General features: G+C 38.7%; 1 protein-coding gene across 1 annotated transcript in view; it reads left to right on the forward strand.

Moving 5' to 3' along the window:
• The window catches only part of MAGI2 (membrane associated guanylate kinase, WW and PDZ domain containing 2), a 765,547-nt gene that overhangs the window by 456,126 nt on the left and 283,861 nt on the right, over positions 1-25,560 (forward strand). The window contains exon 3 of the mRNA XM_059815959.1: positions 4,483-4,602. Within this exon, the coding sequence (XP_059671942.1) occupies positions 4,483-4,602 (120 nt within the window). The remainder of the gene's footprint in view (positions 1-4,482; positions 4,603-25,560) is intronic.

Below are 25,560 nucleotides of genomic sequence, written 5' to 3' on the forward strand. Positions count from 1 at the left end.
AACCAAGCTCCTGTAATTTCTAAGGTACCTGTATGTTGTGTGACAGCGCTCACTTGTATGGACTGGTCATGGTTACTTGCAAGCTCCTCCTTTTGTGTCTTCTGTTCAACAGCAACAATAGATTGCGTTTATCATTAACACGCATAGTGCAAATATCCCTTGCTGGTTTTGATCCTGAAAGATCTAAAAGTATCATGTTCTTTCATTATGGTATTCAAAGATTATTTTTTCATACGTTACCATGGTAACAAAATAGTAACTGGGTTCCTATTTTCATTTTACATTAATAAAAGGCTAAATATTATAAGCAGTAGCAAGTGTGTCCTATTAAGCCTTGTTGCTGTATAACAAGAGATGTTGTATGTCTATAAAATTATGAGGCTTGGAATTAATCGTTTTTTTAAGTCTTGAATCACCATAGCTTTTAGGCGTGCTTATCTGTCTATATGAATGTAGTTAAAGACAATATCTATTAAGAACTTTAACTCTGCATTAGTTTAAAAGCAAGGAAAAAGAAAAATTGCCTATGGTCATTAAGATTCCTATATATAGACCTCAATGTTCAGACCTTGATGGGTGTTTAAGATTCTCTAGTAACTGCCTCCAAGTCTGTAAACCTGCACATTGCAAACCCTATGGTGCTTACAGAAAGGTATAAAGGATGGCAGAAGTATTTATAGCAGCAACTCAATTCCTCCAGGGTGAAGGAGTAGAAGAGGCAATAACTATTGATTATTCCATTAGCCAGGGAATTACTTTAACCATTTGCAAGATCTCAGGTTCTCCGGGCTGAGGGAATGAAAACAGATGCAGGAGGGAAATGGGACTCAGTAAGATTTTATCAAGGGCAATAAAGTTCTGGTGGGGATGGAAACTGCTGCACCTGGGGTAAGAGTCACCCTGAACACATGCAACTAGTGATCATGGTTTGCCCTTTTCTCCATTTTTTGAAAGAAGTGAGTAGTTGATAACTTATAGGAGTACAACCCTCAGTATACGATACAATGCAGAGTTCTTGGAGCAGACTCCCTAAGGATTATAAGAAAAGAGGGTGAAACCTTCCATGTTACCATCTGAGTGACAGTATTATCTCCTGGCATTGTAGGACAGACATAGCAGGTATAGGTAGAACTGGCAAGAAATTTTCCAGAAAATCTGCTTTTCCTTAAAAACGTTCATTTGTATAATTTACCCATTTGAATTCAACTTTCATGAGAAATGATTCCTTATCTCCATGCTGGGATATCTAGTGAAACCATGGGGTGCAAGAGAAATGAGAAAGGAAAACATACTGTAGAATTACAAGTAGCTATTTAGTCACCTAGGAAAATCAGTAGGAAACTGAGATTCAGGGAGGCTAAATTAAAAAGCTGCTGTGTACAGTAGCATGCTGGCAATTCTGAAGTGGATTTGTGGGTCTTTTGGTTTTGCCACAAAAATCCATTAGTTTCATCTTGAAATAAAATAGCAAGTATTTGACATCTTGGAGTGTTATAGAACAAGATCATGATTACATCTGCAGCTCTAAATACAGGGCATCTCATGGCTACCTTAGATGTGGTGGTAGGTGATGAGCAATTCAACTGGACAACAGAAAGGCTAGGGTTAAGCTGTGTGTTAAAGACACAGAATTAATCTATAATTGGACCATGCATTTCATTTGAAATAGGGGAAGCGGATTAGACAGAATAGACGATTCATAGTGCAGGGCATATGTAAACATTATCATATATGTACCATATCCAAAAGAACATGACTAAGTCTCATAAAGGCAGAAAGGTCAGGTCTTTATTTCCAATTTAAGAGAGTGATTCAGAATCTGAAATTTAGTCCATTACACTTTTCTAGGCAAGTTGACCAAAGGCTATGACCAAAGTAGAGAAACACAGGGATAACTGAGTCTGTTGTTGGACCTCCTGTGAGACTTTGCAGTCATCCGTGCTGAATATGACTGCTGAATATTCAAGTGTTTAAAACAAACTGCAGTGTATTAACAATTAATATTATAGAATCCTTGAAAATTTAGATTGAGAGAGAGCTCAGTAGGTCATCTGATCAAAATTTCCACTCAAAGCAGGCTTACCTCCACATTTTATGTAACTTGTATTTTTGTCTGATTGATAAACTTTTGGTAATTCTAGTTTGGCTACATAAAAAAATATTGAAGAAACAGTAAGGTAGAGGTACTCATCTAATATGCCAGCTTCTTCCCTGTGCCATGTCTAGGAATAACATAGCTTTGATTTGCCGAAGTGTTTTATGAGGAAGATACAGTTCCTGTTAATAGACTTCGGGAGTGAAGAATTCCTCAGGAGAGAGTATGCAGATCAAACATCTGATGCCTGTGCTGTTAGCAGAGCTACCAGGAGCTTGGGGGCTTGCCAGAATCCCTGTGCTTTTGCACAGTTCTCACAAAGGGCTGGAGATCTTTGAGGATGCTGCTGCATCCCCAGGGGTCAGATATTCCACAGGGAGTAAATTCAACATATTTATGGACAATCCAAGTGTCTGAGTGCTTTAACCATACCATCCCTGAAACACAATATTAATTATCCTAATGAACCCATTTCTGCAAATATGAAATTCCCAGAAATAAACAGCCAAATAAGATCAGTTTTAGTTTTAAATGTTGAGATGAAAAGGGAATTGGAATCAGACAAATGAGGGAAAGTGTCTTATGGATTTATCAAAACATATTCCTGATCTTAGCTACTGAAATACTAGCTTCCCAGCCTCATTCAGTCTTTGCCATAGACATTCAGGCTGCCTCTGAGGAGAGAGAGATGCCTATGACAAGCCGTCCAGATAACCTAACTAACTAAGGCACCGTTATGTCTCTATGTCTCCACTGACAGCAAGGATTTCGGACAACTCTAAAGGCCATCCAGTGCTTTGGCAAAGCTGAGCACTGGCCAGTAGGAATCACTGAGAGCATGGGAGTCCTGTCATTGTCATCGAGAGAAACTGGCACTTCTAACGTGCTCTTCATTGCACAAAAGTCTCCATTAGATCTAGCTGTAGAGTGGGATTCAATATGATTAAGACACCTGCATTTTGGACCAGTGCATTTGCATAATTTTGCATTTGCATAATTTTGTGCATTTGAGGCAATACAAGGGGTATTTTGTCCTTCGCATATCTGCTAGCTTCACGTGGATATCTGAGGTATCCCACAGAGACCTATGTATGACCAACTGAATTGAGCTCCTAGCAGGGAGGCAGGCGAATAGCTCTCTTGCTTCCACCGTTGATGAGATCTCTATTGACTCTAATAGTTTATACACATGGCAGAAATGTAGACAACTACACCTAGTTTTCTTAATCTCTCAATGAATCTCACACAAAATTATTCAAGAGGTTTAAACGCAGATGTCTGGATAATATACATCAAAAGGTAGATGAAATAGATTGTATGTCAGCTGACCTGAAGAGATGTCTGAAGCACTACTGCATAATATGAGAATCACAATACAGTGTTTAAGTGGGTGTATTAATAACTGAGGAAGAGACAGTGTCTTTTGCACAGTGTCATAATGTTCAAATTTTGTCCAAGAAGTGGAAGGTCTGGTTTCTAGCCACTTCCGAATATCACCAGCCTTGAAATCAAACCCTGCGAATGTTATGTAATCACTGCAGTATTGATAAAGTATTGATTAATTAAGGTGTTTCAAACACTCTGAGACTGAGGAGGACCTAAAACTCTCCCATTTCCAAATGGATTTTTGAGACTTATTGTCTTAGTGGTTTCAGTCAAAGTAGGGACAGCCTGACCACAATAAACTGGACCAGTAGGTCAAATTCAGATGCTTCCCTGCTAACATCCCAACTTCTGCTATCTAGGCTGAGTCACTTCTCAGCGTGTATGAAATATTTTCTGTCAGAGTTTATGGAGTTCTGTCATCCAGAGATGACAATAGAGGTAATAACTAAATATAAGCACCTTTGCAGTTTGACAGCATAGTTAGCAGATGATTTGAATCACTCAGTGCCTTAAACCTAACCATTTATCAAGTCCACTTATGGCATTGAAACAAGTGATGTGAATATAACCCCTACAGATTAACTTACAGATTTATTATTTTGTGTACTAAATAAACGTTTAAAAAATCATGAAGCAGATTAATTGTAGACAAGATTTTGTTTGAAGCCATAGAAAATACACATCAAAGATTTGTGTTACCTCTGAATGCCTGGTGTCACTGAGGGTCTTTCTAGTAACATAAAAAGAATAGCAACATGATGCATTTTCATTAGTGGGAATAAATAATATGGCTCCAAAGAACATCTGGCATGACCTTAAACATGCATCTGTCAGCTTCAACAAATGTAGCTATATGGTTTTGAAAGACATCCTCACAAGGAGGATGTGCTATATAATTTGTTGTATAAATGGTTTACTTTGTAAACTTTCCAAAACTTTCAAAAAGATCATTCTGCATTTAGGTCATGTGCTTGACAACGTGTCTTTTGTCCTATTAATAGGCACCACAAGGCCACATAAGGAGGGGGAAGTCCCTGGTGTGGACTATATTTTCATCACTGTTGAAGATTTTATGGAATTGGAGAAAAGTGGTGCTCTCTTAGAAAGTGGAACATATGAAGGTAAGCACACTTTTACTGCTAAATCTGTATCATGTTTCCATTATGCTTTTTTCTAATTTGATGGAACTGCACTGGGACATCCCATTACAAATGTGTCATTGCTACTGTTATCAGAAATTTGAGAAGAGCCATATGGCAATTATGAAAATATTTTCATGTGCAAAAGCTAAATGCAGATGGGTTCATTGTAATTATAGTATATTATACTGGTTAAGAGAAACAGGATAATGCATTGCACTTACAGGAAAGAAACACTTGTTCTTTATGCCAAATACTTGAGGAGATCTCCACAAAATTTCAGCAAACAGCTGCTTTTCTAACATAGGACAAACAAACTCTACAACAGAAATGAGTTGTAAGCCTGATGCTTTTCCTTTGCATGTGTGATCCTGCAAATACCAATCTATATCAGAGGCTGAAACCTCACTATTTAAATAAAACAAGAAAGATTTGCTCTGTCATGTCTTATGGGCTTTGTAAAGTTATTGAAAAGAACTCATTAATTTTGTAATATGACAGAGTGATAGGAACTGTCTTAATGACTGTATTAGAAAATGTCTGTATATGGGGCAAAGAGCCAGCAGCTTATTGCAGAACAGTGCTTCCCAGGAGAACTGATGATTCATCTGGTTTTAAACCTTTTCCAAAACACAGCTATCCTGAAAGTGAAACTACTATAAATGGAAGGGCAGCTACATAGCAGGACATTTTAATAAAATGAGAATAATGCTATATTATTTTAAACCAGATGCCTCTTAGAAATACACTAGTATTTAAGATAACTGAGAAATGAATAGGTCTTTTTACTGTAATCTTCAAAACTACAGGCAACACACTTTATATGAAAAATATGATCCACGTATATGAGAATACCTGGGTGAGTAGAACCACTTACAAGAAGCAGCCCCCTATTTTTACCTTGTAGCAAAAGAAGCAATGAAGACCTTTTTGTCCTGACTTTTTCCCTGTCAAGGACAGCATCTGAAGATAAATAAGAAGCTATTCACCCCAAAGAAAATCATTAGCTGTGTTATAAATAGTAGGAAAGAAGGTAATCCTTTCTCACCTAATCAGCACAAAGTACCCATTGGAAAGTAAATAAATTTTCATAAAGAGTTCTATCAATACAGAACTTGTAACAAAGATTTCCATTAAAGAAGGTCAAATAAAGGAAAATATATCGTCTTTTCCTCTTTTACTTTCTTCCCCACTGACACCTAATGGTAGAAGTTACTTAAACATTAATACAACACCACAATTTTACATTTATCAGAGATTCGTTAAATAACAAGCCTTTCTTGAAATATCTTTTTGTTACCTTAGGTGTTTGAAGCTAACATTAAAGGAGCTTAAGTGTAGCAAAAGTCTGTCATTGCTTGACCATGTAATTTCATTAGTCTGAGCAAGTTTGTAGAGATTGAACTGCTAGGTTAAATTAATTCACAGTGCTCTTCTGTCCCTCGAGGGATACTGAGAGGTGTCTTTTAATACCAGCTACCAGAGCTGAGTGGACAGAAAGGTGAAATATTGGTTGGGGAAGTCTGCACAACTCCTTAAACCGGCCAAGGACCTAGCTTAAGAGAAGTTCAAAGTCGTGACTATGCAATGCCTGTCATGTCATTTGCTGGTCACAGATGACAAGTTCACTGAAGCCAAGAAGTCAGAAACTAAATGCATAACAAAATAAACTCAACAGACCAATTTCTGTATAAATCCTGTCTTTGACTCCCAGGTTTCCCAATCACCAGATGTGCATTCTGACAAATGATAGATCATATATTATCTGTCTATGTATTATAGCAAATAATAAGTAACACATTAGAAAATATACCTAGTTTACAGACGCTGTTTCTCCTGTTCCCATACAAAGACTTTTGGACATGACCTTACAAAGTTACACCCCGCCATTTCCTGATTAATTCCTCATGACTGTAGTACCGTCCTCGGGGAAGGATTTTGCTAATCATTCCGTCACAAGTTTTCCTGAGCACATTAAGTCTGCAGTGGTTAAGTTTACTGCTCATAATTATACCAACCAGAGCAAAGAAATTTTCAGTTCCCCCCACTAAGAGAAGATGATTTTTGAATCCTTCTATAGATCAAGCAACTTATGTGAGCATGCATGTTCTGGGAGATGAATTTTTTCTCCTTATCAACACTGGTTATCAGGCCCCTGAAACAAATCAGGCTTCTTTTTAATGATTCTCAATGTTAGTAGTTTGGTTTGCAGATTTCTTTATTACTTCTTTTTTTGTCTTGAAAAAATCATTCCGTATTTAGTTAGGTTTCTACAGTTCAGCTGAGGCACTCTGTGCTTGTTGTCTAACCATGGCCACTATGTACCAGTTTGTCTCTACCAGAAAAATGTCTTAAAGAAGGGGTTTTTCATTTAGTTGAGATAAAAAGACAGACTCTGTGTACGTATGCTGTTTTTCACCGTTTCTTGACTAGAAGGATTGATTCAGTCAATTTACCTTCTACTGTATGAATTCCAAAGAGAATCAGAAACATCCAGGTAAACCAGGGCAGAAGGAGGCCAAGTGGAGACTTACCTGACGCTGAGTCTTTGTAGTGTTCATTGTAGTATTCACTGTTGTTGGGAGGGGGGATATTTTCTCATAGTAATGAGAAAACCAGTTAAAACAGTCCAAAACTTTTTGATCTGGGGCAAGCAAATAATAGTGATTCCAACCTGGACAGGATATAATCGAAAAGTGAAAACAGTATATATTCTTAGAAAAGTATAGTTCTATAGTTCTTTTTCTTGAAGCACACACTATTTTTTGAAATAGATTTAAAATAGATTTTTAAGTTATAAAAGCTTCAAATTAACAGTAGGATGCTCTGTGACCTCCTTACTACTTAGACTTCGAATACGCCTTTCTTTGTCTACCGCTTTTGTGACAACTGTGAATGACTAGTATTCCAAAGTGTTGTAGAAAAGCAACAGTATGTTCATGATAAAACCACTAAAAATCTCTTTTTTTACCAGTCTTGCAAATATGAAAGTATTTAGTTTCAGTAGGACCAAATCCTTTACTATTTTGTCCTTTTCTGTTTATGCCTTTTTGAGCAACTGCTGGAAAGACCAAGCCATCTTTATAGATATGAATTATTTTAAACAAACCTAATGGTACATAAACAGCTGCTGCACTTTTTGCAGCTTACCTGTGGTAAAGTTCCATGGCAATCTAGGTGACATTATTCAATGCAGAACTAGGCAAAGAAGAATAGAAAGCTGACTTCCACTCTCACTCAGATTAACAGTCCAAGTCACATTAACTTCAGTGAGATTGTCATTGGGTTCTGAATTTGTAATAAAATTTCAGTGAATTCCACCAACGCATTGCTATTTGGGGCAGGGAGTGTTTGCCTGAAGCACACCAAACTCATTTATTTGGAGGTCTTTGTATAATAATGCAGCCAAATCCTAAAGGTTTCACTTTGCCTCTTTTTAGCAGAATTCCAATTTACTGTACTGATTAAAGGAATTCTGATCTGGCCCAGAATGATAACTTCATTGGAGATAAAACTTGTTTCCAACACAGATATTGGGGTAAGGTAAAATAACTGTAGTTCTGTACCAGAGGAGGAAGTGTTCCTATGCAGAGTGAAAGCCACCTGCCTCTGTTACGCAGACTCATGTAGCACAGGACAACATGCCCCAGCAAAATAATCCACATTCCTTTTCCAGTTTCTGGAATGAAGTTCATAGATGGTCTTTGAATTGGCACAATGTGTGCAAATCTGTAAAATGCAAAATAACAAAGCTGTGTTGAATAGACAAACTGTGTGTGTATGTGTGTGCTGTCTTTTACAACTTCTCCAATAGGAAGGCTGGCTCAGTATACTGTCGTCTCTCTGATATGTCAAAGCTGGTATGGAGTCTTCATGGATCACTGACTTCAAAGGCTGTTCCCATCTCCTTATTAGATCAGCAAAATTTCTTAGCCAGCGCAACAGATCAGTAGACTGAAAATGTACTTGAAATGTATGTTTGTTAAGAATGCCAATGCTCATAAACAGAAATGTAACAGTTTCAATACTATTTCAAAAACCCAGATATGTTAAGGCCCATGATTGAAGGTTATGATAAGACATCATTATGAAGTATTAATAACGTAAGAGTAACGCATGCTATGGGTACAACTGCTTTTTAGAAGTAACATATGCAGTAGCAGTACCAGAAATAACAAGAATTGTTCAGTGTATAAATACTGTAAGAAAAAGAAACGTGTTTGTTGATAATCCATAAGGACATAAATGCATTTCAAATACACAGAAGCAAGAGGGATTTTTGCAGTGTGGAACTCTATAAGAAATGCAGACACAGAAAATCTTGTTCATAACTGTTAAAGATGTGGCAAAATTATGAAAATAAGTGAATTCGACCAATACACCTATGAATAATGTACTACGTAGAACTCTTTTTTTTCCTATCAAATTTCTGTTTCCCTCAGAAGAGCTCAAGACATCTTATTCACTAGTAATATAAGAATAGTCCTTAATTTTATCCCATGAAAAGCAATAGTTTTAGTTATCATGCCATTAATTTTATCAGCAGTCCACTTTTTATCATTTGTTTGATTGTTTGGAATTATCTCAAATTCATTCACTGTTTAAAGTTCAAAGCTCACTGAAGCTATTTAACCACTTACATGATCACGGACTTCCTTTGGCCCAGTGAAGTCCGTGGTAAAATTCCAGCTGGCTTAAATGGAGACAGAATTTCACCCATATCTTTTTTTACTGATGTAGTATTGTTTGGCAGAAGGCTGAATGTTAGCTGGAATTTCCTTATTATTCCAGAACTCTGTAATTATTAAGTCTTTTAAGAAAAGGTTGAATACATCCCACCAGTAAAACCTTAGTGTTCTGTATTACTTGTTTATTTGAGACCACAAAACTTAGTTGTTTTAGAAACAGTTTAAGGAGTCAGCTTACATGTTTTCAGTTGAGTCACCATTATGATGAGCTCCCATGGGAAACTGAATGTGGGTTGACACTGAGATCTTGCTGGTGACTCTGCCCACACACCAGCACATAAGCAACACTGGGAGGTGCTCTGATTCCATTTACCTGCAAAGAGTCCTCATACCCAAGAAGGCATTAAGTTTTGCATAGGCTTTCATTCCCTCTCTCAAGCCAAATTTAGCCTAAAACCTTCTAAACGGTCTAAACCCTTCTGTTCAGCTAATGCATTTTCAATTAACATTTAATTTTGCTATCTGTAAATTTGCGGTATGAGTTAAGGACTGTTCCATGTAGGCAATTTTTAATCACTGCATTGTGGTGACAATGGTTTTATGAAGAGGTGGTGTTTGATTCCAGTCATTTTGATTCCATTATTCCATGTAAAAAAGTGTAAGGAATTCAAAATTCTCCCCATTTACTCTATGTAGCATTCCCTTATGAACATCCCTTATGACATCCTGAGCACTCCACAGCAGAGGGATACAAAGGAAATTAATCAAAATAAACATAATAAAATACTACCCTCCTAAGACCTAAACACAGTGGTTAATGAAATGTTCTGATTTAAAATCAAAACAAAGGGATCATGAGGGTAGATGTATATAGATAAAAGTAGAAGTAGTCTTTCAAAAGCCATGTCTTTTAATAGCAGAAAGTGTTTTCAAGGGCATAGATGAATGAAATGAGATACTTTAGAGTAAAGATAACATTCCTGTTGAAAGTGCCTCTCGAAGTGATAGATCCCATATCAATATGATGTCCATTTCTCACCACAGTATTCAGAGAACATGTAAATGTGGATATATCAACATTTAGGATAAAAAATAGGAAAAGAAATCTTAAATACAGTCAGTGACTTCATGATCTGATTGAGTTCTTGTACCTGTTCTATATTAATAAGATTTTGTGGGCTTTGTTTTGTTTCCCCCCTTACCACTGGGGTACAGAGGGGAGTTGAATCTCATCATTAAATATGGAGTGCACAGAACTAATGATTTTTTTCCTTAAAAAATAAAGTGAGAATCATAACCCTCAAAAATGTAAATGCTCAGAAGCTCAAAAAGGTAATGCCAGTGGATATATCAACATGTATAAGGAATCCTGTCAACATTTGTTAGTGCATTTTAAGGCATAAAACAGCACATTTACTTATTTTTTAGAAGTTTATTTAAGTATTTTGTCATTTTCTTAGGGAAGCAATAAGGAAGGAATCAAAATTGAATAAATATGATTTCCTTTTTTCCATGAAAAACAGCTGCTTTTTAAATTATACTATTGCAATATAAAGGACAACTTTCATAACTTCTACAACGCCTTTTTAAACTTTCTGAAATGTAGGATTAGTGTGACAAAATGTATCCTTCCTCTCTGTTCTGAATTGGAGGCTGTATAAATGCTCATTATTTTAACAATTGGTATTCCTGGCGTGTGGTTGCTTTTATCTTAGGAAATCAGCCCTCTGTCTTAGCTAGCATCCAGAGACAGGAACACTGGTGACAACAAAACACTAACTGTTTTGCGAGTGATGCTGCTTGCCTGCTGCCGCCGGGGCTGTCAGGTGAGGGTAGTAGACCGTAGTCTTGCTGTGGTCCCCTCACTCCTGCAGCTTGGGCTCTTCTCCCTTTTCTGCTACAAGGCTTATGGTTAGAGGGTTCCCTCCCCTGTGGGTCCGGTGGCAGGTCACCATCCTCCTCCATAGCAGACTGGTGACACCGCAGCCAAGCTGCTGACTGGGGAAAGCTTACAGAAACCCGAGGCTGCAGGTCATATCAATAGGCAAATAACATTCTTTCAGAAATATTGAGGATATGGTCAGTTTTGTCCTACTGCAAGAATGCAAGCAATAAGAAAAGATGGCATCCAGATGTTGATCATAATGACGAATGATTGGTCTTTACAACTACCTGAAAGGAAGTTGTAGCAAGGTGGGTGTTGGTCTCTTTTCCCAAGTAGCAAGTGACAGCATGAGAGGAAATGACCTCAAGTTGTGCCACGGGAGGTTTAGATTGGATATTAGGAAAAATTTCTTCACTGAAAGGGTTATCAATCAATGGAACAGGCTGCCCAGGGAAGTGGTTGAGTCACCATCCCTGGAGGTATTTAAAAGGCATGTAGATGTGGCACTTAGGGACATGGTGGACTTGGCAGTGTTAGGTTTACTGTTGGACTTGATGATCTTAAAGGTCTTTTCCAACCTAAATGATTCTATGATTCTATTATTCTATGAAAAAGTGGTACCTGGGCCACGTGTGTCAGTATAGGTCAAACCCACTCCCACAGGCATCCAGGAAATAGAAGCTTATGTGACTACAGCTTTATGCATGAAATTAGAAGAGGTGGACCATTCTGCCTTTAAACAGACAGCATCCTGATGCAAAGGTGTGATGGCTCCTTCACCCTGTGCATTTACAGACAAATCAAAGAGATCCCTGGCTTCCCCACGGCTTCTGACAGGGTTCAGCTGAAAGAAAACCAACAGTCATTGCAATTGTCTCTGTCTCCAGGAGCATCTTTCTGCTCACATCCCCCACCCACTAGCTAGTTGTACCAAGGATGGCCATGGATAGACTTGATCTGTGCATGGGTTGAATAGGCTATAACTGGGATGCACTTGACCAAGCTGTGATGCAGTCAGCCTGCCAGACAGCTCTGCTGCCTAAGGGGAGGGTGCTAGGTGGCCAGAGCAGTGTTTCTGACCATCCCAGGGTGCTGACTGGTGCTCTCCCTGAGTCAATGTGCAGTGCTTCTTTCAGCCAGTTGTGTCAGGCTCAAGGTCAGAGACTAGCCACTGTCATATAGGGCTTGGTAGAACCCATGATTCTGCTGGCTAGTGCTGCATACCTCAGCAGAAGTGTGCATGGACATTTAATTCATCTAATTTGTGTTCTGTTGAGATTCTGTGGCTACCACAAGCAGCAACTTATTGTCAGCTCAGGGTTGCTTTAAATTACATCACCTGGTAATTTTCCTATGGAAATCAGGTGGATGTATGTTCCCCAGGCACACAATGCTTTTCTTTGCTCATGTGTGTTCCCAGGATGTAGAGCAGGACCAGGTGCCGCAGAGAACATATTATATGCGTCTGTGTGCTCCAGAAACCCTTTCTGCTCAAACAGGCTCACTGAAACAACTGTACTTTATTTTATATCAAAACTAGATCAGCACCAAGAAGATCTTGGCTGCAGAGAAATCAAGAAACAAGCTTTGCCTTTATGCTTTTTTCTAAGCTGGGTTGACCATGTGTCAGCTCAGCCCATGACATGCCCTATTCTTTACAATTCTGTGCAGTCACTACCAGAAAGGTATTAACAAACTGAAGTGTGCAGACAAAAGTAATGCAAATTACCAGAAGAGCTGTAGGGAATAAATCTAGACAACTCATCAGATAGAGCTTTGCTGAGTAATGATTGAGAAGCTCAGAGAATTTAAAATGAGTGAACCCAATGGATGAATAAAGATAATTCAAAGTTGGGCAAATAAGTAACCAGGGCTAATGTGATGTATCTGGAAAAGATGAACATTTGGATTTAATATTGGGAACAAATTTTCTCATACTGATGTGATTTAAATATTAGAATAACCTCCAGAGGTGGAGATCCAAATTTCGTCTCTTAGGAAGTTTAAAAGTAGTTATTAGTAGAATTTAACATCTCAAATTACGAATCATAACAACGTGTCATTGCTCTGGAGAAATGTTTAGCTAGATTGCTCAGTTACAGAGATGTCTATTTTTTAACATGTTACTGGAAAGACACAATGTTTGTTATATCATACCCAGTTTACATGCAATTATCTTGTTGTTATGTCTTTATGAAGTTCCTCTGTTTTTTATATCCTTTTGGATACTACACATTTGTATTTGTGATATTTCCCATTATTCTGCTTCAGATGAGAAATTATCACCTTCCTGTAGCTAAATACCATAAAATGCAGCCCAAAAACTCTTTGGGAGGTTCTTCCTAAAACACATGGAGAAAATCCCCAATGCTACAAGTCTTTGCATTTTGTCAACCTCAGAATTTTTGAAAAATATTTAAGCAGTTTTATTTTCTAAAGGCAAGGTATACTGAAGCTTCCATAATACTTTCCTATTAACATCTTCCTATGAATCAAAGGATTATTCTTTTTCTGAGTATGTTCCCTAAATGCTTCTTGCCTTTCTTGAAGATAGTTTTAACAATTGCCTTCTCTAGCCTTTGCTCCCTTAATCACCACAGCTTTTCAAACGTGATAGAGAATGGTCCCAAAATAACATCAAGCCAGCTTCCCAGCACCTTCAGATGCATCCTATTCAGTCTTATGGACTTGTATATGTTCAACTGACTTAATTAGTACCTAATTTCATCCTTCTGTACCATGGGTAGTACCTGTCTCTGCCAGTCTTTGCTACTAAGCAAAGGTCTGAAAGGCCCGGGAGTGAGCAGCAGACCTTGCCAGTAAAGGCTGAGGGAGTGAAGACATTGCGTCCTTCACTGAGGTAGCCTTTTCATGCTCTCCATCACTTGGTCACCCACCACATCGGGCAGCAGGCCCATGTTCTCCCCAGTCTTCCTTTTGTTACTGCTGCGGCTGTAGAAACCTTACCTGTTGTCCTTGATGTCCTTCAGCAATTTCAGCTCGAGTTGCTCTTTGGCCTTCCTAATTCTGCCCTGTGTATCTAGGAAACATTTCTCTATTTCTCCTTGGTTGCCTGTCCGTGCTTCTGCCTTCCCGACTCATGTGTAGTGAGGAGTTCACTGGGAGCAAAACTGACCCTTAGAGTCTTCCCTTGTTTGCACAATGTTCCATAAAACCAGGACAAGGCTTCTATGTACTAGCAAGGCTTGGATTGTAGTTTCGGTATTTCTATTCTTTCTGCAGGAATTACTTATTTATGGCCTTGGGAGGAGTTGCGGTTTTTTGAAATCTGACTTTGATTACTCTCTTTTGATAGTGAGATACTCTAGGACTTCGCAGTACTGCATGCAACCCTGGTCATGGCTGCAATGGTGGACTCCAGACAGGTGAACAAAACTGTGCATCTTGCTGCCTGCTGGCACAAAACAAGGGAATGGGCTGTTTCCGATCAAGATGACCTTAAAATAATGAAGGACATTGAGAGTAGTAGATTGTGCCAAGTGTGGAACAATGCAGTGTAAGTGTGGGAAGAGGGCCTGAAATTGTATGGTTAATTGAAAAGAAGGATTCAGCTACAGATGCAGCTTTTTCTGCAACAGTGTTACATTACTTCCCAAGTGAGCTAATTAAAACAAGATTAAAAGACCAACAACACCCAAGCACTAAAAGAAGTGTTTGTGTTTCAAAGCAAGGCAGTTTCTGATTAAAAACAAAACAAAACAAAAAAACCCTAAAGATATTAAAAACAAACAAACAAAACCTTTCAAGTGTAGGGAAATCCGTATATTGGGTTTATGCTGTTTTCAAATATAATTACTCTATGTTTTACCTTGTGTAAATGAAAGAATAAATAGATCCAAAGGGTTTTTTGGCCACTGGAAGGTTCCCCTTGTATTTCTTGTAACATTAATGGAGATAAAATCAGAAATCAAGGTCACATATACTGGTAGAGAATGAAATATAATAGGCCAGCTGATGACCTACATGTACAATTACTTTATGTCATGCATACAGAAAAAAAAAAAAAGCTGGAAATATAGAATAAGCTTTAAAAGATCCTACTGATGCAGAAGAAACCTATGGCAGCATAAGGAAAATGGAATACATTCAGTGTACCAGCACTGAAAGTGCCACAGCATCTGCAAACTGAGTGGCTTTTCAGGATCTAGATTTATGTTTCCAGACTCATTTAACTGTAAGGCTAAGCCCCCTCAGTCATCACCAGGAAAAGATCAGATGCATCTTAGCCATGATCACAGCATATTGATATCTGACCTAGTTTAGAGCTTCCTCAAGGCTGCTGAAGATCAGAGGAATGCAAAGACAAAAATCTTGCTTTGATCTTAGTTCACCCCTAAATTATGTTGCATACTCCATCACTGAATTTTGGACTCCAGGAGAAAAATCTACAATAAAAAAAACCCAAAAAAAATGTTTAAGTCCTTCTGGGTTGCACAGTGGTGTGCCTGATAAGAATAATGAACTTTCAAATTGGTGATAGGGAATCAAATACCCTTTCTGTCCATGGATAGACACATTTGCAGGGTCTTCCACAGACTTTGAGGTTGATTGTAGGGGAGTGATACAGTTCTTCCTTTGCGTTTTGCGCATATGAATGCTCTCCCCTAATAAGCATAGAGGTTATAGGAGCTTTAAAGAAAAGAACCAAACTGACCTTATTTCTTCTTGTTATTTGTAACTACATGGTGTCAGGAAGCACCAGGTATAGACCAGGAACCGTTGGCTGGGTGCTGCAGAAGCAGAAAAAAAAAAGATAGCCCTTTCCCTTGGGAATTTACACTTGCAGCATGAGATGAAGGACAATAGATAAAAGTAGTCAATAAGGGAAGCAGAAGAAGACAGAAAGAGACAACTGTAGCAGAATGTCAAGCTGTGAGTGTCCATGGACCAGCTATTTGATTGCTGTCACACCTGTACATAGGAACACTTACAGAGAGGTAATGAAAGAGGTGTGAAAGAGGTAAAGAGAGGTGTTGAAGAGGCAATGGGTGCAGACAGAAATGCAGGTTCCATCTGAATATCAGAAAACACTTTTTACTGTGAGCGTGACCAAGCACTGGCAAAGGTTACCCAGAGAGGTTGTGGAGTCTCCATCCTTGGAGATACTCAAAAGCTGTCTGGACAAGATCCTGAGCAACCTGCTCCAGGTGACCCTGCCTGAGCGGGGGGGTTGGATGAGACGATCTCTGGAGGTCCCTTCCAACTTCTGTCGTTCTGTGATTCTGAGAAATCATGAAATCAGTGACATCATAGTGTGGATATAAATAGTTCTTCCCGAGGGCATGTCAGGAGCAACAGGGAGATACAAAGAGATTTTGTAAGAGCTGGTGCTAGCAAGGTGAAAGCAAATGCTGAGTTGAGTGAGGAGTTATGCAGATGGGAAGGTGAAGACAGTATAGAAAATAAGTGAGGAAGGGAGAAGAGGTGGGTGCTGTGGTGAGCAAAAGGGTGCTGGTAAATTAGCCAAGAGTGCGAAACAGAAGAATGTTTAAAAGATAGGCAAGTACAGTGATGATTGCATGGCTCTTATGACTGGGAGTGCAGTGTCCTCTCACTCTAAGGAGTCTGAAGGTCCCATCACTGGAAAGATCTGGGAACGGTGTAGCTCACAGCTGCCTTCTTGCCCAGTTTAACAAGAAATATGTTACATTAGTTTAACCATATAAAAATGGACAAGCTGAATGATTTTACAGCTTAAAGCTTCACTAGGAGAGTTAATTCCCCCATAAAAAAAATTTAAAGCACAGCTTCTGGTATGGAACAACATTATTGTCAGCATTTTTAACACATTCTGTTAAAGACAATTATATTCAGTCTGGTTCATAATAACCCCAAAAGGATTATTCTAAAACAAGCTAGTTTACAGGTTTTTATATTATAGCAGGCTGCACAGGCTGCTTACTATCACAAAATATCCCATTAACAGTTTTCTATGATAAGGTTTTGAAATACTTTTATAGAGAGGCAAGGGGGAAGATGCAAGTATTTCCTCCTCCCTTGCCCAGTATGTGCAAGGCCTGCCAGAGACCCCATGGCAGAGGATACAGGCTGTGGAGCAGACCCTGTACCACTACTGTTTCAAGGAGCTCTTCACTTGCTACAGATGGACAAAGAGTGTGCCAAGGGAAGCAGTATCCTCCTCATCAAGCTGACACTTGGGATATGTCAGACAGAAGTTTGCTTTATGAGTTCGACCTAACCAAAAGCCGCTGGCTGTTGTAACTTCATAATTGAGAGTCCTTTGAGAAAAATTCTGTCTAACCTCCCTGTGGAGATTTTGGTTGCAAGTAGTTGTGTTGGTAATCCCTAGCACACATGTCATTGTCATATTTTCCCAGCTGTATTTTGACACTAGTCTGCTGAGCACAAAAACTCTGCAGCTAAAAGACATAGAAATAAAATCTCCTGTAGACTACTGAAATTGTTATTGTCTTTGGAAAACCTCTGCATCTCTGTCTGAGACAGGATAAAAATCTCTTGATTGATGAAAAATCAAATTAAAACTCTGACTGATTCAGCTATAAAAAATATGAAAGGGGACAGATGGTATGAAGGTGTGCATGATTATATGCTCAGTGGTGAAATTTATCTGGGAAGAGAAAGGAAGCAAATGAAAGTGATGGAAATGAAGGATTCCCTCTGTAACACTATTTCACAGATTCCTTCATAACCTTCCCTGGCAGAATCTTTGCAGTATCTGTCCCCAGCCTTTGCTACCTCATTGCAACCCCCACATTGAGGGGTTACTGGCAGTGTCAGGGTGGGTTCTTCTAGCTAATGGACAAACCTAGAGACGAAGAGGGTACACTTGGTTGATTAGGGTAAAGCAAAGATATTGTTTTGCCATCCATAGGAGGGATGGGGCTGTTGCCTTTTCCTCACTGGGATGATATGTAAGGGTAAGGTAGAAACCTCTAACAGGAACACAGTCAACAGGAGATACTTTGTGTCACAAGGAGGCTAAGCTGACTATGGCTTAGTGACCTTCTTGCCTCACTCTTTAGTGCAAGCTTAGAGAAGTAAGGAGAAATTTTTTTTTATGGGCTGTGAGATGAAAAGTTGGTGTTATCTACATTGAGGCTTAGGTTGAATCAGCTGGAGCAAAGCCTGCATCTGTGACCTTCTGGGCTTTAAGCAGTCTCTACCTAAATCTTGTATGCTTTTTTGTTTGTATCAGTTATGTGTAATTTACTGCATCCTAAACTGATTTTGACTCTTGGTACTAGTGATTTTGTCAGTTACAGTCACACAGGGAAAAAAAGAAAGTCATTCCAGACATAAGATCAAAGGATGATGTCTTAAGAAAATCGTTCTGGTTTTTGAATGTTTCATCAGCTCCTTATCTTATGTATATAGAGTATGTGTTCGGAGTGTTTTCCATAATGGCACATGGCTTGTACAGAGCCTAATTTTTATGTAGTGTCTTCCAATGGTGACAGCTAGTATGAACTCAAGACACCCTTTTGTTGAAGTGTGGCAATCCGATTAGATAAGCAAGATTCAGGAAGAAACCTGCATTACATAGACAGTAAATTTGTTGAGACAAGTTTTTCCCCTTATTCCCCTTATATCCCCAAATGCATTCTTGTTACAGAATGCTGTTAAGGTACTTAAAAACGGGCGGTGGGGGGAGCTTGTTTTGTTGTTTTAATTACAGGTTGCTGTTTCGACTGTTTTCAGCATTGCCATAACTTTTCAGCTTGTCAGTAAAATCTTTATTTGTAAAAATGTGTTGGGCAAAGTGTAGTGATATATTTTTATAGTGGTCTTCATGCAGCTGAACTGCAATTTACAGAATAATTACTTTCCTTTGCTGCTTTATCTCATTCTTTCCACTCCTCATTCTGAGGGTGCTCAGTAATACATTGGTTTGTGAGATAGCATTTACTTTCCGAAGTGCCATTCCACATAAGTCATCAAGGCAAAAGAAGGTAAAACAAACCAGCTACTTTCAGTGCTTTATTTGTGTTTTTTGATCAGGGAATAAAAAACTTCTCCACAGTACCTCTGCTTCATCGACTGCAAAAGTTTACATGATATGTGTTACAAAGACACACAGCATTCAGATAGAAATGAATATTGAATACCCATCTTTCTCACTGAACTTTTTCATTCTGTACAATTTCATTGTGTGAATGTGTCAGGAATTCACTAGAAAAAACAGCGTGTGATTGAGAGGTTATTCACACTATGTAACATTAAGTATTTAACTTAATGCTCTTAATAACCCCCTAGAGGCATTCAGTTCTCTCTATTCTCTATATTGAGAATTTCAGTTCTTAACTTTGGGTGCACTAAATTACAGGGCATGTGCTGAAGGAGTTAAGCAGATGAGGTGAACACTCTTATACAGATAAAGACCTGTTTAAGATCCCAGAAGAGGTCCTTAGCAGAACAGGGGCTGTACTCCAGGGCTGATGCCTCTTCAAACAGAGGACAGTGAAATGCATCATTGCTTTAGTCTACTGGGTACAGATACAGAGATTAGCTACCATTTTCATTGGTAGCTCTGATGAGCATAAATTTCGAGGAAGTCTACTCTAAAATTCCCTAGGATTGCAAAAGAAGTCTGACATGTAGGGGTCAGGTTCCAGGTTTACTCATATCATTAAACCTGATATTACTCAATGACAATCCCTTTGACATTACAGTGGCTATCTCTTATCTGACAGACAGATTGCCACAGTCTGTCTACTCTTCTTGTCTGACACACACTCGGAAACTGTCATCCTCAAGATCACAGACTCACAGAATCATTTAGGTTGGAAGGGACCTCTTCAGATCATCTAGTGACTAGCTTTGTGTATGAGGAGAGGGCAGTGGATGTTTTCTATCTGGTAAGACTTTTGACACTGTTTCCAACAACACCCTCATAGACAAGCTGACAAAATATGGATTAGATAAGTGAACAGTGAGGTGGATTGAAAACTGGCTGAACAGCCAGGTCCAGAGGGTTGTGATCAGTGGTACAAAGTCGAGTTGGAGGCGAGCCACTAGTGGTGTATCCCAGGGGCTGATACTGGGGCCAACACTGTTCCTCAAACATCTTCATTAACGATCTAGACAATGGGACAGTGTACCCTCAGCAAGTTCTCAGGTGATACAAAACTGGGAGTGACTGATACACCAGGTGGTTGTGCTGCCATTCAGATGGACCTGGACAGGCTGAAGAATTAGGCTGAGAGGAAACTCATGAAGTTCAGCAAAAGGAAATGCACAGTCTTGCACCTGGGGAAGAATAACCCAATGCACCAGTACTTTGTCCCCAGGCAGAGCTCCAGGCATTCCAGCTGCAGTCTCACAAAAAGGTCAACATGCTCCCTTCACCTTCCCAGCCTGTCTGTCCAAAAGAGCCTGTATCCAACCATTGCAGAAATCTAGCTGTGTGAGTTATCCCATCGTGTCTCCATTTACTCAATGACTGTAACTGCACATAGACTTCTAATTCCTCCTGTTGGTTCCCCATGCTGCACCCATTAGCATCAAAGTATTTCAGAGAGGCACCCAGGCATACTCATTCACCAGAACAGTCTCAAGAGCTTTCCCCACAAGATTGTTCCATAGGCACATCCTTCTTTATACACCTCTGCTTAAAGTGATTCCACTTCAGCATTGTTTTGTTGATTGTTATGTCCCTTCTGTTCCCATCTCCCCTGGCTTTTAGCTTGCCTACCCCATCCACAACTTGCTCACTTCCTTGTTGAGGAATCTCTACCTCTCCTGTAATTCCTAGTTTAAAGCTCTCAGCTTGGCCATCCTGTTGGCACACATTGCATGCTTCTGGTTGCATGCTTTGGCCACCAGAGCCTCCTCCCTCATTCTGCATCATTAGGTTCTTGCTAAGAAACAGTTTCCAGCCTTCTGCTGTTGTAAACTTATAAAGATCTATCTCACAAGCATAGAATATCTTGTCCTTATTTCATATGGAAATACTGCTCTAGAACATCACTCCTCTTCTACATAGAAAATGATCTCTAATTTCTGGCCTTTGTTCCTTATAAGCCCATGCCATTCACTTCTATAACAGTACTGGATTTCCTTTCCATGACTCTTTGCTTTGGTAGCAAATCAAGGGCCTAAACTTAATTGTCCTTTGCCTTTTTGAGATACTCTTGGGTATGAATGATATCCAACATAGTTCCCATGTGGGACTGGAAGATACTACACAGGACCTTTAAGATTTGCCCTTTTCTGGAACAGTTTCTGGAGGCTAACAGGATAGCCTACAATGTCTGAAATGGCATTAAAAATGATGTTTAAGTACCAATTCATTTTTCATTTCACTCTTACATCACCCCTTACAAATGTAGCATTTTTGTCTTCCACCTCATCCTTCTTCTGCTAAGCTGAAGGAACCACGTTATTTTAATCTCTTTCTATACAAGGGTCCAAGTAAAACTCTTAAACTGAAGAGAGGTCAAGTTACTGTGTCTCTTCTTCAAAGTGTTTTAAAGCCCTGCATAGTTTTGAGGTCAGAATAATGGGCCAGTGTGTTCATGGATATTTTTCCCTCTCTCCTAAATATTGATATTTTATTTGCTATTCTTCAAACATATAATTTGATAAATGCATTAAATATCCTCACTACTAGCCCAAGAAGAAGTCATGTACTGGTTTTCTGCAGTGGACGATCCGTGTTTTGAGAATAGTGAACTCTTCTTTGACATTCTACTTTTTCACCCCCACATTCTGCAACATATAATTACAGATATGTTAATTCCTTTTCAATCATGGAAAATAACTGTAAAGAATAATAAAGAGGAGAGGGAATTTCAATAGCAGAAGTGGATTAAGAATCAATTATAAACTTATTCTTTTCCTGTAAACTCTCCCAAAACTTCATGCTGTATCTCCTTTCTCTGTTGAGCCCATGAAAGCTGGAATTGAAGGAAAAGCAAATGAGGTATTCAGTCCTCCAAAATACATGCTGAAAAACTCGGGGGAGCAAATTTAGGATGTCTTGCTGCTCAGACATGAATGGTTTCTACCGGCACTATCTTCCTTTCTGCTGCTACCATTTTCGCTTTGGCATTGCTCAAGAATTGTCTGCAAAGTTAGATATTTCAAGCAGTAGGAGTCCAAAAATAAATGCTCTAACCGTAATCATTCCACGTATAACTAAATCTTGGTTATGTATTTGATTACCCCCGGCCGGCTCACCTTCTGGCAAGGAAAATTCATCATTTCAGTAGGGGGAGAGGGGGAATGCTTTAAAACAACTTCCTAAATAATAACACAAACCAGAGAATAGTTCAGTTAATCATTAGGTTTGCCTATCAGATGTCTGAATATTTATGATAACATGTATTTTTCATTTGTAATCAGTCACTTGAGGAAATGAATACGAGTGCTTCACAAAATGCTATTTTTTCTCCTTTTCCTTAATATGAACAGACTAAAATTAAATGGAATGATAGAAAGGAGAGCTGGTTAAGACTTGTCAGGTCATTGAGGTTGTCTGCCTGCCAACGAAGCTATGTTGCCTGCGGTATATGCAGGTGCTTTGTTTCAGTCTAATTTTAAATGACTCATACAGTGAAGCTCCTTGCACCACCTCCCTTGGGAGACAGCTCTGTAATCTAACATCCTAACAGTGAAAAAAATGCTTCCTGATACTTGGCTGGAGATTTCCTTTTGCACAGCATCAATCCACTGTTCCTATTTGTATCCATTAAGGCCATCTTAAATCATTTTTCTTCTTAATCTGGGTTTGACCCTCCTAAAAGAGGTAATCATATTCCTCCCTGATTTCTCCCATCTTGCATTCTGACTTGTAATTTGTTCAGTCTAACTATTAATAAACTATTCCTAAATATGTTCTAAGTATTCCTAGAATCAGTGCATGTATGTTATTCTTTCCTGATATGCTTTTTTTTTTTTTTTTTTACTTCTTTTTGGCACTGAGAAGCTCCAAATTTGAGGTGTAAATTATCAACATGTCACTTCACTGCAGCTCTTCCAGTCAGTGCTCACTGTCTTTTCTCCACCAGCTTCACTGCTTTAACACTGTCTTTACTAGCATGTGGATGGGTTTGCCGTGTGTAATCTGGGACCTCATCACAAAGCATCACAAGAAGGGAGAAGAGGAACCAATCTGAAAAAGTAAATGGAAGGACTGAAAAAAATGAGTATTTGCAGATTAAATTAGGGGGAGTAAGGTGATATTAAAATTAAATATCCTTTGGGTGTGATGGGAAATTGCAGGATGTTTAGTCTGGAAGAACCCAAAACTTTGACGTACCACAAATTTGTGTAGGATGACTGGAAATTTAGTAGATAATATAAGGTGGAAAAAAGTGAATCTGGACTATTCTTATTACAGGAGCAAATTTTTTTTTTTTTTTTCCCCCCCAGAAAACAAACACACAGAAAGCTATCCCATCTGTGCTTTATTTCCCATAAGAATTGATTTAGAAAAGCCTTGTGTTCCGTGACACAGAGGAAGATCGAGTTACTAGTGCCTGGGTCCCGCTGGCCTCTTCACCAATGTCTGCTGCTCAGAGGAATGGGGTCTTGGAGTAAGACCACCTCTCTTCCCCTGCAAAAAACCTGGAGAAGGGACTCCCTGCCCACAGAGGCAGGCTGGAAGCTTCACACTCCACACTAGGCCATCCTTGTACCTCCAGTGGGGCTTGGATACCAGCTATCATTACTTATTAATAACTTTGCTTTATGCCAGCATTTTTCCCCTGATATATTGTATTTGCAAGTCAAATCAAGTACAGCATATATCCTTTCTCTCTCTTGGCTAGAATTACTTCATTTTGTCCTTTGCTGACTCTGTCTTTTTCCGGCACACCTTCACTGACTTGTGGCTCCTTCTTTGACACATTCTTGTTCTTGTTTTCATTGCAGCAAATATAAGTCATTCCTGGAGGAGCTTTCTTACCTGTTTATTTTATTAGTTCCTCAGGGGTGATGCTTGCTGGTACAAAGTACCTGTTTGTGACTTTGAAGCTTCCCCAGCCTTCTTCCAGCTAAAGAGTTTCAATGGTGCTTTATGAAGAGCCATAAGGACTAAATATCTTAAATCTCCAAAGAAATTATTTCTCAAAAGTTAATGCTTTTGCTTTCATGGAAACCATTTCATAATAAATGCAATCAATAGCTCGTCATCATCTTCACCAAACATTCCAATTTTCACCAGTTCATTGATTATTTCATACTTTTTAATAAGACATATGTTTTGTCTTGCTTTTGTTATTATTTCTACTTTCTAGACTCTGCAATTTTCTATCTGTTCTGGTACTTGTGGGGTATACTTTGCAATAATAGCTTTTCCCCTAGGTAACCTATGAGCTTTTTTGAAGATCTGTGTTTAAGATATATTTTTAAACAACAGACTCATTCCTGACTGGTCCCACCTGAACCATGAGTAACTAACTGAAAATGAGTATCTTTCACCTATAATTGAAGAGCAAGGATTACAACTGCGATGAACTAAGATAGCAATAAGTTCAGTAAAATAGACATCAATGAGGCTGAGATAATATTGCTTCTGAAGCACAGCAATAAAACCAGATTTCAAACATATGTGTGAAAAGGCTGAGCACTTTGTCTCCTGCTATCCAAGGCAATTCATTTAGGTTCCAGGCCCTAGTAGGAAAACATGCTTCTTTTTTCCCCCCAAACAGCATAATTTTTTAAATAGCTAAAATTACAACAGCAGAATGAAAGGCAAACAAGGGAGTAAAGAAAGGAAAGATACAGAAGGGAGGATGTATAGGTATAACCTGGAAAGTTCCAAAAGGTCTAGAGAGGACTTTCAATATTAGAAAAGCCTTCTTATAAAGGAGACGAGATAAAAAATAGTGTATCTGAATGAACACTGAATTCTGAGATACATACAATACTTTTGAAAATGTCAGGGGTTTGATTAAAACTTTGGTTGAATATGAGGTAATATTTTGCTATCATTAATTGTAATTACTATATAAGTTAATTTTAATTAATTTATACAGTAAAAGCATTGAGACTTGAATTGTATTAATTGTTTATTGAATTAAAGAGTTCTTACACTAAAATGTATTTGCTGATATAGTCAAATGAGCAAAACGTTCTTGAGAAGATGTAGCTTATGTTAGCAAGAGAGGTTTTATAAGGCCACAACTCCCACTGGTTCCTTGAGTAAGATAACCTATCCCAACAAAAGGTGTTCTTTGCTAGAATAAATATGTCCAGTCTGGGGCTTCTGCTAATGCAGTCGTGTTAATTGAGGGGGCTGTGAGGGATATTTTTTCTACACTCCCAAGCAAGTTACTGTGACAAAAATTCTGATTAGTCCTCAGACATTTCACAATTAAGGAAAAAACTAAGAAATCTATGTGATGTTCCTCTGCCTCTTCT

This window comes from Gavia stellata, chromosome 4 (genome assembly GCF_030936135.1).
Source record: "Gavia stellata isolate bGavSte3 chromosome 4, bGavSte3.hap2, whole genome shotgun sequence".
Lineage (NCBI taxonomy): Eukaryota > Metazoa > Chordata > Aves > Gaviiformes > Gaviidae > Gavia > Gavia stellata.